The sequence below is a fragment of the Paramisgurnus dabryanus genome, chromosome 23 (assembly GCF_030506205.2).
Source record: "Paramisgurnus dabryanus chromosome 23, PD_genome_1.1, whole genome shotgun sequence".
Classification (NCBI taxonomy): domain Eukaryota; kingdom Metazoa; phylum Chordata; class Actinopteri; order Cypriniformes; family Cobitidae; genus Paramisgurnus; species Paramisgurnus dabryanus.
In genome coordinates this window covers 799337-815397 of record NC_133359.1, presented here as the reverse complement: position 1 = coordinate 815397, position 16061 = coordinate 799337, and the positions used below count along the sequence as shown (strand labels likewise).

The window sequence follows — 16061 nt, the reverse complement described above, 5'->3', positions numbered from 1 at the left end:
TCTTTATAACACTGTGCCAAAATCAATTAACAGGAAAACAATGCAACACTTTGAAAATGTGAAATTAGTTAGATATTAAAACTTAAAGCTTAAACTATGAAGTTGTACTAACATAACAACTGAGTAAAGAACAGAAGTGTTGTGTGTTTATTGCTGGTGTCTGCTGGTGATATTATGGTAAAGTTTGATAATTTCTTCAGGTTTCAGCGGTGCAGTCACATCAGAGATGAAGTGCTGAAGCTCCTGCAGATTTTCTTTTTTGAGATCAATCAGAATCTTCTTCATTGTGGTCAGAAGTTTCTGTTCAAGGGTCGTATCTTTGTAAATCAGCATCTTCACCACGAGTCCAAAAGTCTCACAGTCCTGTTTGTACAACTAACAAAAAAACAAAGAGAGAAGAAGTGGAGATGTTTTCTAGTATAAACGCAGAGACAGAAGTGTTAAACTAGTTACTAAACTACAGCAGCTGTCTTATAATGCCAAACATATTCCCCCTGAGATTTAAAGGCGTTAAAGGCGTGTGATGTCAGAGGTCTGTCATTACCTGAAGGTATCAGTAAAGGTGTGATTGACTTAAGGTGACCCGGTCTAGAGATCATATAGACACATAACCTTTCTAAGGGTTTAATGAGAATACATCTAAAGAGAAAGGGTTCAGAGGTCACATTTAACCGAGATGGCATTCATTTCACTTATAAAGTTGATGTTTGGCCTCTAAAGAGGTTTTCCTAAACTGCGTCTGGCACTCGGTTTAATCTGAGCGCAAGAGAAAAGACAGAACGGTTTTCAGGCCAAATAGATTATCATAGCGGCGGGTTCAACAGAGGACGAGGTCTGTTTCCTCTTATCGATAGTGTCTGCATAGTCATGTCCAGTTTAAAAACAGACCTGAGAGATTGCAGGGGAATCTGGGCTCTGTCACGAGCCAAAAAGAACAAAACCATCTGAGAAAGAAAGACAGACTTGTATATTCCCGTCTGGAGCCGTTCTGCATGTTTCCACTGAAGAAACTAAAACTATTAGTTCAACCCCTAAAACCGTTAACATCATAACAACAGCAACTAAACATCTTTCCATACATTCATCTGTAATATGAACTCAATCCAGAGGAACATAAAGCCACTGATCTTAAACCTGTAAAACTACAGACAATCTTCCCAAAAAGACACGATGAGCGCAGTGACATCATCCATCCCTTATGACTCAGGACACTCATTCATTAAGAGTTTTTATATCCAAACACAAATTTAAACACATAAAATCACTTCATGATGTCTGCTAGATCTTCAGAGCAAACCCAGCCGTTGTATTATTTGAAAATAATGCACACACATTAATACAAACTCTACTTCACATCATACCGTTACACAGCGGGTGTGCATTATTTTTGATTATACCACGGGGATGTTGAATGCTTTATTCTGATTGGTTGAGAAATGTTCCATGGGTGTTGATTAGTTTTTAATAACCGCACACCTGACCTGTCAAATGTCTTAAAATAACCACCAGAGCAATGTTTGTGGAAAATGTGGTATAACAGGAATAATTGACTCCAATCCTTTGAATTATTTAAAAATAATGCACACCGGTGTAACTCTGCTTCATGTCGTGCCGCATTACCGCCTTGGGTGTGTGTTATTTTCTAATAATTCAACGGCCCCTCATCAATTATTCCTGTTATACCACGGTTACCACAAACATTTCTCTGGTGGTTATTTAAAGAGATTTGACAGATCATGTGGGTGTTTTACAGAAAAATAATCAACACTCATAAAACATTTCTCAACCAATAAGAGTACAGCATTCAACAGCACTGTGGTATAAAGCAAATGTATTTTCCTGACCTATTACTTTACTTCTCAGCGTGTGGATTTGCAATGCTTGTATTTAGGAGTGAATGTTTGTGTGTCTCCAGATGAAATGTTTGACTGTGGTGTGATTTGCTTTTCTTTTGTTTGGTGTGGTAAAGTTTGTGTTGTTTTTACCCCCGATTGGAGGAAGAGAAAGATGCGATCTCAAGGTTTGATAACAGAGGACCACACAAACAAACAGATGGTCCAAAACACACAACACACGGTGCTGTATATACTGTAGAGTTAAACGGTAATGGTCTGTAAAACTACAAATAAAACACACAACTGTGACTGTATGTGAAGAGGCCAAACACTAGAAGAAATCAGAGAGAAAGATACTGAAACACATTAGGAGGGATTATATCACTGATGTATTTTGTTGAGGGTGACTAAAGTAATTTCAAATCATGACAGAGATCAGAGAGTAAGAAAGAAATGTGTTTACCTTCTTCATGTCCAGAGCTTTGGCAGTGATGGCTTCAGCCCAATCTTCTTCTGGAGTCTCAACGGGTTCTTCTAGTTCTCCATCTAAACCTGGAATCTCATCCAGATCTGAAAAACACATCTGCAAACACACTACTTCAGTCATATCATAGTTGCTAGCTTGTTGTTTTAGTTGCTTCTTAACCAGTAAGATATACTTTAGTATTCATTAACTGGCTCATATTAGCTCTGGTACACTGAGATCTCTGAGTTAAATTTAAAGTAAACCTCATGTGTTTAACATCAATACAGACACATGTCCAAAACTCTTCTAGACTTCTCTAAACTTGTTTGTTCACTGAACTATTGTGATGTTTACTGTAGTTTTGTCTGATATTTGATACCTTGTTGGCCTCTGTAGAAGCGTCTTCAGATCCTCCAGTGAGATGATTGTGTTTCTCTGTGTGAAGAGATTCATCTATAAACATCAAACTGAGCTGAAGGAATCAGTCCAGATCTTTGAATCATTCGATCAGTAAGGTCAGTCTCACTTTATATTTGTGTGCCTGCAGGAGAACAGACGTCTGCGCAGTCGTGCTGCTGTGGGTTTGATGTGTTTTTTACACACAGATGTTCAATGCATTTACAGCTGTATCTCAATCTTCAGAAATCTTACAAAAGTCACAGTGTGTTAAAAACAAGTTTATACACTGTTAAACCAGATCGTGGGTCTCATTCACAAAACATGCACGAATTTGTTCGTGAAATGTGTGTTCGGACGTTTTAACTTACAAATCATGACTAAAATTTATTTTAAATGTATGCAAAAATGTAAGAACAATTGACCACACGTGCACAATAATCATCATCATCATCAATGATCATAAACGCATGCTTAGTGAATGAGACCCATTCTCTTTACTTAAACAGTGAAGTAAACATTACATAATATTTTAAGAGTTATACTTAAAAAATGTTTAGTTCATTTAACTCTTACGTTTATAAACACCAATAAACTAAAACATATAAGTTAAACTTAAAATGATCAGTACATGTTGTGATGGATACCCATAATCCTTTGCGCCTAAATATTTAGATTATTTGAAGCTTTATTACAGAATAAGAACTGGTAAGAACTTTAAATACTTGAATATTTGTTAATAAAATGTCATAAAGGTTTAAGCTCTTTTATTATTGATGTTGTTTTGTTGTAAATGATCATTTTGTAAAGTTACTGTTCAGGTAATCAGTGTTTCCTTATTTGAACCCTGTTCAGAACATTTTATTTCTCTCCACTGAACATTTCCTTAAGATGTTTAAATACAGCAAATGCACAAACACACAATTAATTCAAACAAATCTTTTCCTCATCAGATGAATAACTGAAGACTAAACTGATGTGATTCTTTCATCAGTGTAATGTGAGGTTTCGTTTTAATCTCAGCACATTCCTGATGTCTTTTATGTGTGTGTTAATGAACAGAGCTGCTGTTTGCCTGGACTTTTATTGTGTCTTTAAAACAAGGTGACACATTCCATCTGTATGTGTGAGGACTGAAACACAACACCAAGACTTTATAGTTCACAGACTACAAAAACTGCTTTAATTGAGATGTACGTCATGTGTCCAATTATACCTGAAGGAAAAAAACGACATATATAGGGATTTGTGTTGTTGATGTCTAAAGTTTCATTCATGTTGGGTCAGAATGAAGTTTGCATTAAATGTTTTTTTCTCTTTTCCAATTGTAAATGATTTAGCATACAGTCACATTAGCCTTTATGTGTGATGACTTAAAATACAGCCTTTGCAACACAGTAAGTGTTTTTTTCTACACTAAAGTTTATGGATTTGATGTTAAATAATTTTGTGCTTTTCCTGAACTACACTATATGAATTCTGCACTGTTATATAAAAATCCTCAAGAGTAAGACAAATATATAACATAACATGTTATGTGTGAACATTATCTTTTCTCTATTTGATGTGTTTAATAATAGTTAATAATGTTTACTGCTTGTAATTGGAAGGGTCCTGCATTGATCAATTAAAGAACACAGTGGTTACTAACCACCCTAACCACCAGGATCCAGAGGGATTAACAGCAAAATCATGCAAACAAACTCCATCAAGAAAACCCAGTGTCTCTCTTTTGAACTTCTGCAAAGGTTTGACCTGAATCTGCTCTCATCAGACTTCACTGATCTAGAATCAGACGATTAGACGCGCCTGCTCCTCAACAGATCCAATCCAGAACTCAACTCTCATGACTGCTTACAAGATGAAGATCATGAACTTCACCAAAGTGACTGCTACAGTGAAACCAGGTTGAGAATATTCTGATCCCACATCAGTACTGAGAACCAAATCACATTACAGTGGTGTGTGTGTGTGCGTGTTTGTGTGCATGCGTGTTTGTGTGCATGTGTGTGATCTACTGTACACTGCTTTTCTAAACGTTTCCAAGACATGTCTTAGAAATAAAACACAAGTGATTCAGTCTGAGACAATAAAAAGACAAGAAGAGAAGAGTTATCTGACCTGATGTGATGCTGCTGAGGTCGGGGAAGAGCTTCTGGTTTTGTATGAAGATGCTGTCAGATCTAGAAGGATTGTAGTGATCACTAGATAGGGAGGATCTTCTAGCATAACTCCTGAAACATGACAGAGGGTAACATTTCACTTTAGACTCACTAGACTAACATTATAAGTGGACTCAATAATAAAATGCGACAAAGGTTTGACTCGGTCTCTCCAGACGTCATCTTCTGCTGTGAGATGCATTACAAGCATTTAGTCAACGGATAAAACGGACAAATCAATGAATGAAGCAACACTGAGATCTCCTGAGGTTTTCTCTCAAGCACAACTCTTGAATTCTTAATGAAACGGGTTAGTTGAGATTTTGACCTCTGGGTTTGCAGACTAATGCAGGTTAAAAAGCAGTCGTGCAGGAGAAAGCATGGATTTCTCTTTAACCTCTCATTTAATTGTTTGTTTTAAGAGTTCACGCTGGGTTTTGTGGCTTTTCTGTGGAGTCTACAGGGCTGTGGGACGCTGACATGAGCAGGTGACCTCTTAACCTTTGGGCTGTTTGGAGGGAATGAGATCAGATCTGTTAGATGAAACCCAGATGTGCTGTTTTACAGACCTAAGACGTCTGTTTTGACCGAATCACAGATCTATGGGTCTGAATTGGTCAACCCAACATCAGTGAGCAGCATTATAAAGAAATAAGTGTCGCATCATTGTGAGATATTTGAATGTTTGATGCGCAGACGCAGCTGTTGTTTACATGGCTTTGATCGAGCAGCTGGTTATCAGTCGTATAGATCCGCTCTATAACTTTACACTAAATGAACAGAAACTCCACAACCCAACGATGAACTCTGACCCAGGATCAGAAAACAAAGACGTCTGAAGGTGCCAGGATTTTTAATGAGTCCGTCTGAGCCACCATTTGTTACTCAGGGTCACCTTGAGAAAGTCACTTAAACACTTCATCACAACTTTAATGTACAGAATAAAAACACATATGAATCCTGTTAAACATGTATGAAAACATCCTCAGATAAAATTATAAACAAACCAATGCTTTCACTTTATATCTGATTTTACACACGTGACTAATATGAGGGTTTGTGTGTGTGTGCATGTGCGTGTGACCTCAGACAGGATATAAACACAAAGACAAAACTGCAGGTAGACACACACACACACACACACACACACACACACACACACACACACACACACACACAAAGCAAACATTCAATCTCTTTATAGACAGCATGACAGATGACTGCTGGGATCTATGAGGGTAAGATGAGGTACAGGGAGTCCACGGTTAACCCTAACCTACATCAACACCAGTCACCAACAACATGCCTGGGTCACAGTCACTATGAGGCTGATAAGATGTCATCAATGTTCCTATGCATTTCTTCATAGATTGTGTTGATATTCACACCGCACAAATGACACAGAAAGAGTTAGATGTGAGTTTAATGACCTGGTCTAGTGAATAAGGTGAAGTTAAACTGATTTAAGTTAAGATAGGGCTGAATGTTTGGTTTTAAGAGCTGACGAGGTCTGTGGTGTGATATGGGTCCACACAGGAAGTACTGACACACCCTCTCTGACCACACAGCGGGATCAGACGCCCCAGAGATCTGTGAGGTCTGACTACAATCTCCACCCACACAGACCCATGTGTCCGATAAACACAAACACTCCAGACTTTATCTTCAAAAACACATTTATTTATAGGACACATACACCCCACCACATAAATGACCTGACATAAAACAAAATTCATGTTTGAGGTATAACTGTGTGTAATTTATGTTATGTGTGTAGTTTAGGTTTAATAACTAGTTCTCTGTTGTTAACTGTTATAGGTTACTAATAGGACAACAGAGTGAAAATCTGTTTGTGAATCAGACATTATGCTGTTTGTCACTGACACACAGCTGAGTGGACAGACACAAATATCTCAGATGTCTGATTATTGTTAGAAACATGATATTAAAACTGCAGATAAAGCTGAAAATGTTTCATTCTGTTAAATCCTCTAGTGCTGTACTGTCACCTGCTGGATGACCCCTGACATTACACTTTCATCTTTCATTTAACAATGTCACGTAGAGACACAACAGTCTGAACTGAAAACAATCTGAATGTTTTGTTTTTACCTCGAATCGAGCTGTTGTCCTGCTGGAGAATCTTCGTGTCTGTTATGGTTGTACAGCGTCTCCTGCCGATCAAATCAAAACTCACACTTACACCCAACACTGACTGATGTGGCTTTACTTCATAAACACATTTTTATTTGAATGTGGTTCTCATTACTGTGATGCAGATATGTGATCTTTTCACTTATTTTGATTTATGCAGATGTAAATGAAATAAAAACATAAGCAGTAATGGAAATCACATTCAGAGTAATATATAAAGAAATAATCGAAGTAAAGAAAGCCCCTCGTACCCTCTCCATGTGGAGTTTCTCTCCTGTAGAGATCATCATCTGATCAGAATAAGACTGAGCATCACAGATGCGTCTGTATTCATCATAATCATTCTGCTTGAGTTTCTCTTCTGATAAACAGCTGTCAATCTTCAACACTTTCTCTCTATCATACAGCACCTGTACATAAACAGACATTAGATCAAGAGCCCTAAAGAGACAACACTGATCTCTTTAGCTTTTTAAGTGTCATTAACACATGATTCAGAGAAATGAATGTGTTTGTGTTTAATCTTACTGATGTGAAGTGTCTCTCATAAAGCTCTCTGATCTTACTGTACGCCACTGTAACACAACATACACAATGACGTCACTTTCTGTCTAATAATGAAACTTATGAAAATAATGAAAGTTAAATTGATAGCTCAACAAAATGCAAATGTAATGCATCTGCGGTCTTTATCATAAAATACTCACTTATATCATTCTTCTTTCTTTACTGTTAATAGCGGGTTTATCTGGAACAGTGAAGAAACAAATCATGTTTAATTATTATTAATTACTAACACCAACAAGTTTATCTTTAACAATATCATCTCCCCTGAAGGAAACTTCAAACCCAACTACCAACTTAGAAAACATGTAATTAATTAACAGTCAGTTAGTACAATTTCACGTGTCAATAACGTTAAAGTTTGTACGCCGTTTAATATTTACTAATTGTACTTAAAAGAAAGGTTGCTTAAACAGAAAAGCTTCCTTAAACAAATATAGTGCCAGTTGAAAGTTCTTTTGTTTATGCAATACCTGGTAAATAGTAAATCAAGTTTAATAAAAATATTAAAATAAACGTTTTTTTTGTTGCGCAGACTCTTCTTCTGAACGCGCGCGGGCCCGGCTTTAATGAGACTCATTGACTCACTGGCGCCCCTACAGACTAACAGCTGCACTCACTGTATTCTGCACTTAATAATACATTTGGATGATTTGGATTTTTATTTTTATTTGGATTTTGTAATATTTACTGCAGAATAAATACCTCTGTGTTTGCTTTATTTGATGACAAAAATGTAAATACAGACTGATATTTATAGAAATAATTATATTAATTTTTGGTTTATTAAGCAGCTATTACAATTTGTGTATGTATATTTAATAGCATAATAATAAAAAATACTGTGACTGTGCTGTGACGCAGCAGGAAAGTGTAAAGTTTGAAATGAAATGATAAACTTTGGATGTATGAAGGGGGACACAATAAATACTCTGTATTGGTACAGCGCTTAATCAATCATTATTTATTATTGGTAAACATGACTCGGGTAATTGCAGTAATAACTGTGGTATAGCAGAGATTGTAAAGCATATGAAAGAGAAAGAATGCAATTAATTGAGAAATTAAGTGATGAACATTAAAAATATAACAATTAAAAAGACAATATTAGAGAATGCTCCAGACAGTAATAAAATCTATAACGCAATTATTAATTATATGAAAACAATCAAGGTCTAATAGCTAGAATTAAAAGATCACATAATGAAGTAAATACGTATTTAAATATGAAATATATATTAATATTTTCTTTTTTAATATGAATATAACAACCATACTCCACACTCCAGTACAGTAGGTGGCGGAAATGCGCCTTTAAGTGGGTTTGCCAACCGCCATTAAAAAGAAAAGAAGAAGAAGAAGGAAGTGTAGAGTGGTTTATTAATATTCATGAGATACAGTAGGATTAGTGAAGGTCTCTTGTGCATTATGATTTATCTTCATGGCAGCTTGTTTAGGTAGAAAATGCGTCGCTATATTCGCGCGTTGCTCGTTTGCACGTTATTCATCTTCGGTTCGCTCTTGTACACATTTAATCAACTCGTGTCGTCGCTGGAGAGCGACAATCATCAGGCGCGAGCACACCGGACACGCGCAGCAGATCCGGGGCCACGCGAGAGCAATGACAGGTACACACAACACAACACACAGAGAGACAGACCACACTACACACACATACAAACAAACAGTACTACACTACACAACACAATCAAATATACTGTACAAAACAAACAACAACATTGCTGTAAACATACTGTACACACAACATTATTATTATTATTCACAAAACGTAAACTGTAAAACACAACATGAATTACACACAGACTTTACAAATAACAGTACACAATACTGTACACAGTACACACAAAATTATACACGCAAATAAAGGTACACAAATAAAAATTCAGTACATATCAGATGTTAGATGTGCTAATGAAGGGATGCAGCTGAACTCTGATCAGTCAGTGTTTGTTTACAGATCTGCTGAATATTTCATACCAACTTTAAGTCTGCACATTTGATATCATTCACCTGAATCTGATCTGAACCTTTGCAGGATTTTATCACTGAGTGTTTTTTTAAAGACAGCTCTCACTGTGGCGTTTAGTCATAAAAATGAAATTAATTTAATATTAATTGATTACAGTGTTCGGTTGTCTAATCATTAATATTCATGAGTTTTCTCAACACAACAATTTTTAAAAAATGCTGGCTGACTTGCTAGCATTTGCCTTTCAGCCAATCACTGAACACCTCACAATTAATATTTATCAGCATATTCAAGTATTTAAAGTCAGACTACATTTCATCATCTCTGTAGTGGATTATTATGTTAAGTTTAGGATCTCTGTAATCTGTCAGGTGTGTTTATGTGGAGCATGTTTGTTTTCTGTCAGGTGTAATTCAGGTTTGGTCACACATTGGGACCCATATCAGATGACGCCCTCTGCTGTTTGTGGACAGAAGTGCTTTATGGAGACGGCTGTTAGGTAGGCCGTGTTGACCCTCGATCAGCCTTCAGTTTAGATTAGAGATTAGTAAAGTCAATTTGTCATGTGTCGGTGGGATTGAGTGTTTTTGTTGTTGCATTATTCATCTTTATTAAAAATAAACACACTGATAGTTCAAGTGGCTTAAAGGTGCTGTAGAATGTAAAACTGTACTTATGTAGGCATAGATGAATAATAAGAGTTGTGTACATGATTATGAGACATTATGAGCCTCAAACACGACTGTTTCCTCCTTCTTATGTAAACATCGTGCATGCAAAAGACCGCTGGAAAACAGACCAAACTCAAAATAACACCAACTGTGACGTTACAGTCATGATGTACACCCCAACATTAAATTACACATTAAATTAATTACAATGTTGTTACAATTGTTAAAGTTAGCACTTTCTGCTAGTTAATAGTATATGTTAGTTAATGCTATATGCTTGTGTTTAGGCTGAAGTTCTACTATTGACTATCTACAAACTTATCACTCAGAAACGTCCATTAACAATCTCCAAACAATTGATTATTCCTTAAAATCTGATACAGACTCAAACATAAGATCTGTTTACACACACACAGAGCTACTGAAAGAGAAACAGCCAATCAGAGCAGGGCTCAACATTATTATTCATGACCCTTTCAAATAAGATAATAATAGACCACTTCATTATAAAGGGTATAAATGGACATGAAAACTGACTCTGGATCATTTTTGCACTTAATAAAGCCACAAACCTTCTGTGTAGATATCAGAGAACTATTTAACAGATTATTATAATGCATTCTTTTGCACCTTTGATATAAACTTATAGTCTGTCATTTCAGATTGACTAACATGACCAAACAAACAGGTTTCTAAACAGGTTTCTTTATTGATTCGTGTCTGTGGATTACTCTACAGATGTCCAGGAGTTTAAGGTTTGTGTAGTTTTGTGTAGTGTGTCATGTTTTATCTGTGTTTTGTGCAGGTACACGATGGCTCCAGCGTTCGTGGGACATCAGCGATCAGAGCCCGTCAGACTGGCTGTAGTGACGTGTGGTTCCCGACTGAACGAATCTCTTACTATGCTAAAATCTGCCGTCCTCTTCAGCTACACAAATCTTCACTTTTATATTTTCGCAGAGGACGAGTTACACGCCGGCTTCAGACAGACGGTGAGCGTTACGCTGAACGTGATCTTTTTTGCATGCTAATGTTCACGTGTATTAAATTCTGTCTCTGTACAGCTGGAGTCGTGGCCGCCGAAATATCGCTCCAAGTTTAACTACAGCATTTATCCCATCACATTCCCCAGTGAGAACGGCAGAGAGTGGAAGAAACTCTTTAAACCGTGTGCATCGCAAAGACTTTTTCTTCCGGTGAGTAACGAAATCTAACACATATGATAGATTACAATCATCAGTTATTGATCAGCGTGACGTTTGTATTTGATTCAGCTGATCCTGAAAGAAGTGGACTCTTTACTGTATGTGGACACGGACATCTTGTTCCTGCGGCCGGTGGAGGATCTCTGGAAATTTCTTTCAGGCTTTAACGGCAGTCACGTGGCTGCCATGGCACCGGAGCACGAGGAGCCACGGATCGGATGGTACAATCGTTTCGCTCGACACCCGTACTACGGCCGGACCGGAGTAAACTCAGGAGTCATGCTGATGAACCTGACACGAATCAGAGCCAAACATTTTAAGGTCCTGAAACACATCATCATCATCATCTTCATCATCATCATCATCTGTGTGTCCTGGTTTATTCTGTGACTGCAGTTTTTAGTTTATAATCTAGTGATAGAGTGTTGTGTGTGTATATATATATCACACAGTCAGTGTTACCAGCAGGTGTCAGTGTTGTTGTGTATTACTGCGTTGTGTATTACTGCGTGTTTCTCCATTACTGTACAGCTCTCTTCTGTATTTCATCTCTGTCATATATATTTGAAATCCCACCTGAGATCCTTTATATCTGCTGCTCAGTAAAGTTAGTGGTGTTGTTTGACTGACTGCTTTAGTTTGTTTTAAACAGAATGACATGACAAGAGTGAATCTGAAGTGGCATGAGCTGTTGATGCCTCTACTACACAAATATAAACTCAACATCACCTGGGGTGACCAAGACCTGCTCAACATCATATTTCACTATAACCCAGGTACGCTCAGATTTACAATCGTGCTGATGTTAAACATGACTGCAACTTTATGCATGCATTTGTCAAACGCTCCCATCTAAAAGACTTCAATTCAACTCATTATCAGTAGTGTGGTCGAACCCATGACCTTTGAGTTGCTAACACAATGCTTTAACAGTTGAGCTCCAGGAACACGTCACTTATTGTTGTATATTGTGTAGTGTTATATTGTTAGTATAAAGTGTGTTTGTGTTTATTGTGAATCAGAATGTCTATTGTTGTTCCCTCTGGATCCACAGAGAGTCTGTCGGTGTTCCCGTGTCAGTGGAATTATCGTCCGGATCACTGTATCTACGGCAGTAACTGTGTCGCCGCCGAACAACACGGCATTTACATTCTCCATGGAAACCGAGGTGTTTATCACGACGATAAGCAGCCGGTATTCAGAGCCGTATATGATGTCATTCAGAAGGTATCTTACCTTTAATTCAACCTCTCATGTATGATCTCATTTCTAGTTATAAGATGGATTAACATCATTCAGACACGAACAGGTTATTTTTAGCGTTATTTATTTAGCCTTTAGCCGCGGTCCCCTAACGTGGGTGTTTAATATCACGTTGATGAGATTTCATTAGGTGTGTTTGTATAACCTGTAAAATCTAATTAGACGCTGTTAATTTGGGAAAACTCCTTTGGGTGCTCGGCTCGCTCGCACACATTTTGCCGTTCAGAATCAAAGACTGCTGGAGTCAAAACGCTTTACTGATCACAGATGTCTGGTTGGATTCAGTCGCTCATTGGCCTTTTGGTTATTTTATTGAATCTTACTGCCGGCTTTGTCACAGTTTATTTGCTATCATATGGGATTAGTTTTCGTAAGGAATAATTGATGACGGGCTGTTTAATTATTTGAATATAATGCAGACCCGAAGTGGTAATGCGGCACGACATGAAGTGGAGTTACACTGCTGGTGTGCATTATTTTCAAATAATTCAAAGACCTGTGTGTGTGTGTGTGTGTGTGTGTGTGTGTGTGTGTGTGTGTGTGTGTGTGTGTGTGTCATTATGGTCATTGTTGTGTTCATATGACAGGAAGAGCTGTGGACCATTAGCTAAATGAGAGCTGCCATTAGCACAGGCACATGATTCAACTCCTCAATGTGTGCACATCACTCCTATACACACACACACACACACACACACACAACAACACACAAAGTTCACAATCAGACCAACAACACATGATAATGACACATATCTGCTTTAAGGTTTTCACTTTAATCCTGTATCATCCACATCATTGTGTCATATTCTGTCTGTCTGTTATTAAGACATTAAAGTGTGTGTCTGTGTATAATCCTCATCTACACACACTTTTGATGTTCCCTACAGATTTAGGTTTATAGCTTGAGTTTGGCTGACAGTAAAAGGTCTCGGCATTACCGACCAAGTGCCACCAAAGAGCAGTAAAATGTTTAGTGCCTCTGCTGCATTTGGTCGGCTTGTATCGCTCATTTTCTCGTAAATAAACCTTGAGCTACGGTAAATGTGGCCCATCGCGACCTGACGCACACTCCATGAAGACGACACAGATTTAATGACCTCATGTTGGGTCAAAATAAGTGCTTATCAGTGGTTTGATACGATCAGATTTACTGTCCTGCTTGTGAGATCAGATTGCTTTTTCCCTAAATGAGACTGAATGTGAGCGGTAATGAGAGGATGGGTGGTTACACTTTATTTTGATAGTCCACTTTAGACATTCTACTAACTATAAACAACTTTGCAACTACATGTCAACTAACTTTCAATAATTTGCAACTATACGTCAACTAACTGTCATTAGAGTATTAGTAGACTGTAAGTGTTGGGGTTAGGGAAGAGGTTTGGGTTAGTGGAATAAGTTGACATGCACCTGCAAAGATACTTATAGACAGTTGAATGTCTGTTGAGATATCATCACAATAAAGTGTTAGTAGATATTAAGCAGACAGTCTACTAATTCTCTAAAGATTGGTAGTTGATAAGTAGTTGCAAAGTTACTTATAATTAGTAAAATGTCTAAAGTGGACTATCGAAATAAAGTGTTACCGGATGGGTTATTTTATAGAGAAAAAGATTTTCTTTCTTTGTATTAGGGTTAGCGTTTCAATTATATTGGATGAATGTGTTATGATTCTGTTACACACACATTATAGTTTGTTTGTCAGATTATCCGATTCAGATCTGTTCTGTATTTATCTGTCTTTAGTATCCGTTTGGAGGAGATGCAGTCCACGGTTTACTTCTCCCGCTGGAGGAAAAGTTAAAGGACGGTGAGCACACGTACTGCGGGAGAGTCCGGCACATCTTCACCAAACAATTACAAGAAAGTGTCAAAGGATTACAGCGAGATCGAGAGAAAACAAGATGAGTTTTAAAAACCAAATCCATCAGAAACTGACAATCATTCATCATAATCTTACTTGTAAACACTGAGATCTGTTGAATATCTTCTACCTCATGATATCAGTGATCAGCGTTCAGTTTTAATCACGAGCTTTGACAGAATTGACTTTAGTGTTGTGTATGAAGAGATATGAGACTACAAACACACACGTGTCCTAAACAAATACATCTCTCACGTTACTGTTGTTCAAAGATTTACAGTTTATCTCCTCGGGGTAAACGGATGAAAAGTATTGATGACTACACAGATTAGTGTCTAATGAAAGTCTCTTCAGGTGTCATCAGCACTAAACCTGCTGACTGTTTCCTAATAGACACATTAACTCAGAAAGCAACTAACTAGCTGTATAAAATAATACACAAACACATGACTGTGAACTGAATCAATGAGGTTTTATTGTGCCATTGCAGGGAATTTAAAAATGAAATGCTCTCATCACTTTATTGTGTCACTCACGTCTGGATAGGATGAAATGTGACGGGTACAGATGGTAATATATGTGTAAATTACATTGAGTATATATATTTAATATAAAAATACAGATTTTAAGATCAAATTACAATTAGTAAAGAACAAATCTTTGAGTCTTAAATGTTGAATATTATAATAATAGGGTTGTCATGTTCCTGAGAGGTTAAAGGACAAACTCTCTTCATGCAGGTAATACATTACACATTATACAGTCACGTGTTCATATACTATATGTTTATTACACTGATATTTCTATATGTAACATTCTTACAGTGCTACATATTATTTCTTAAATTATTAAATGAGAGTATCGCCACATTTTATAAAATGTGAAAATGTGTTAGTGACCCAGAATAATAATTTTTTATTCATTATATTTTTATCATCATTGTGTCTCAAAAATACAACAACATTTTTGTATCATCAACATTGAAATAACTTCAGTGTATTTTTGAAATAAACATTTTTGCTAGTATTTCTGAGTCATTTGAATCTAGAGTTTGTGTCATTGTGATATTTCTGTACAGTATAGTGATCCTCAGGCAGAAAATCTAATCATCAATACTAGACTTTGGTTCGTTGTTATAAATTATTTGAATAATGAAATGTGTGAATTGTGAAAGTGGAATTAACAGAGAAAGATCAGACAGCATCAGATTAGTGAACAGATTATTACCATCAGCATGGTTCCTTGAGTTCTCCAGACTTTAGTTCTACTTTAATAATCTCATTACACTGCATCATGTGAACAGTGAACCTGTTAGTTACAGTAGCATTATTTACAGTAGTATAAGTTACAGTAGTATTAGTTACAGTAGCACTGGTTACAGTATATTTACATAAACACTGCTTACGGTAGCATCAGTTGCAGTAGGATTAGTTAAAGTATAGTTACAGTAAAATTGTTTACAGTAACAGTTACAGTGGTATTAGTTACAGT

At 36.9% G+C, this 16061-nt stretch overlaps 2 protein-coding genes across 2 annotated transcripts; one reads left to right on the top strand and one right to left on the bottom strand.

Moving 5' to 3' along the window:
• Positions 1-19: 19 nt before the first annotated feature.
• On the bottom strand, positions 20-8114 carry LOC135768157 (uncharacterized). The gene is made up of 9 exons (XM_065277323.2): positions 8051-8114; positions 7721-7761; positions 7542-7588; positions 7265-7423; positions 6972-7033; positions 4819-4931; positions 2681-2736; positions 2299-2418; positions 20-375 (listed from the first exon to the last, which is right to left on the bottom strand). Coding segments are annotated over exons 2-9 (786 nt in total). The 5' UTR covers positions 7722-7761; positions 8051-8114; the 3' UTR covers positions 20-147.
• Positions 8115-8930: 816 nt separating this feature from the next.
• gxylt1a (glucoside xylosyltransferase 1a) lies at positions 8931-15582 on the top strand. Its single transcript, XM_065277319.2, has 8 exons — positions 8931-9205; positions 9974-10066; positions 11044-11230; positions 11303-11434; positions 11513-11764; positions 12096-12219; positions 12498-12670; positions 14453-15582. The coding sequence occupies exons 1-8, from the start codon at positions 9042-9044 to the stop codon at positions 14612-14614; spliced, it is 1287 nt and encodes a 428-aa protein (XP_065133391.1). The 5' UTR covers positions 8931-9041; the 3' UTR covers positions 14615-15582.
• Positions 15583-16061: the final 479 nt, after the last annotated feature.

Coding starts and splice junctions, on each gene's coding strand:
- gxylt1a (XM_065277319.2), top strand. CDS start 9,042: ATGCGTCGCTATATTCGCGCGTTGCTCGTTTGCACGTTATTCATCTTC. Junction 9,206..9,973: donor CCACGCGAGAGCAATGACAG/GTACACACAACA, acceptor GTTTTCTGTCAG/GTGTAATTCAGGTTTGGTCA. Junction 10,067..11,043: donor TTTATGGAGACGGCTGTTAG/GTAGGCCGTGTT, acceptor TGTTTTGTGCAG/GTACACGATGGCTCCAGCGT.
- LOC135768157 (XM_065277323.2), bottom strand. Junction 7,424..7,541: donor ATGAGAGACACTTCACATCA/GTAAGATTAAAC, acceptor GTTTATGTACAG/GTGCTGTATGATAGAGAGAA. Junction 2,419..2,680: donor CTTCTACAGAGGCCAACAAG/GTATCAAATATC, acceptor GTGTGTTTGCAG/ATGTGTTTTTCAGATCTGGA.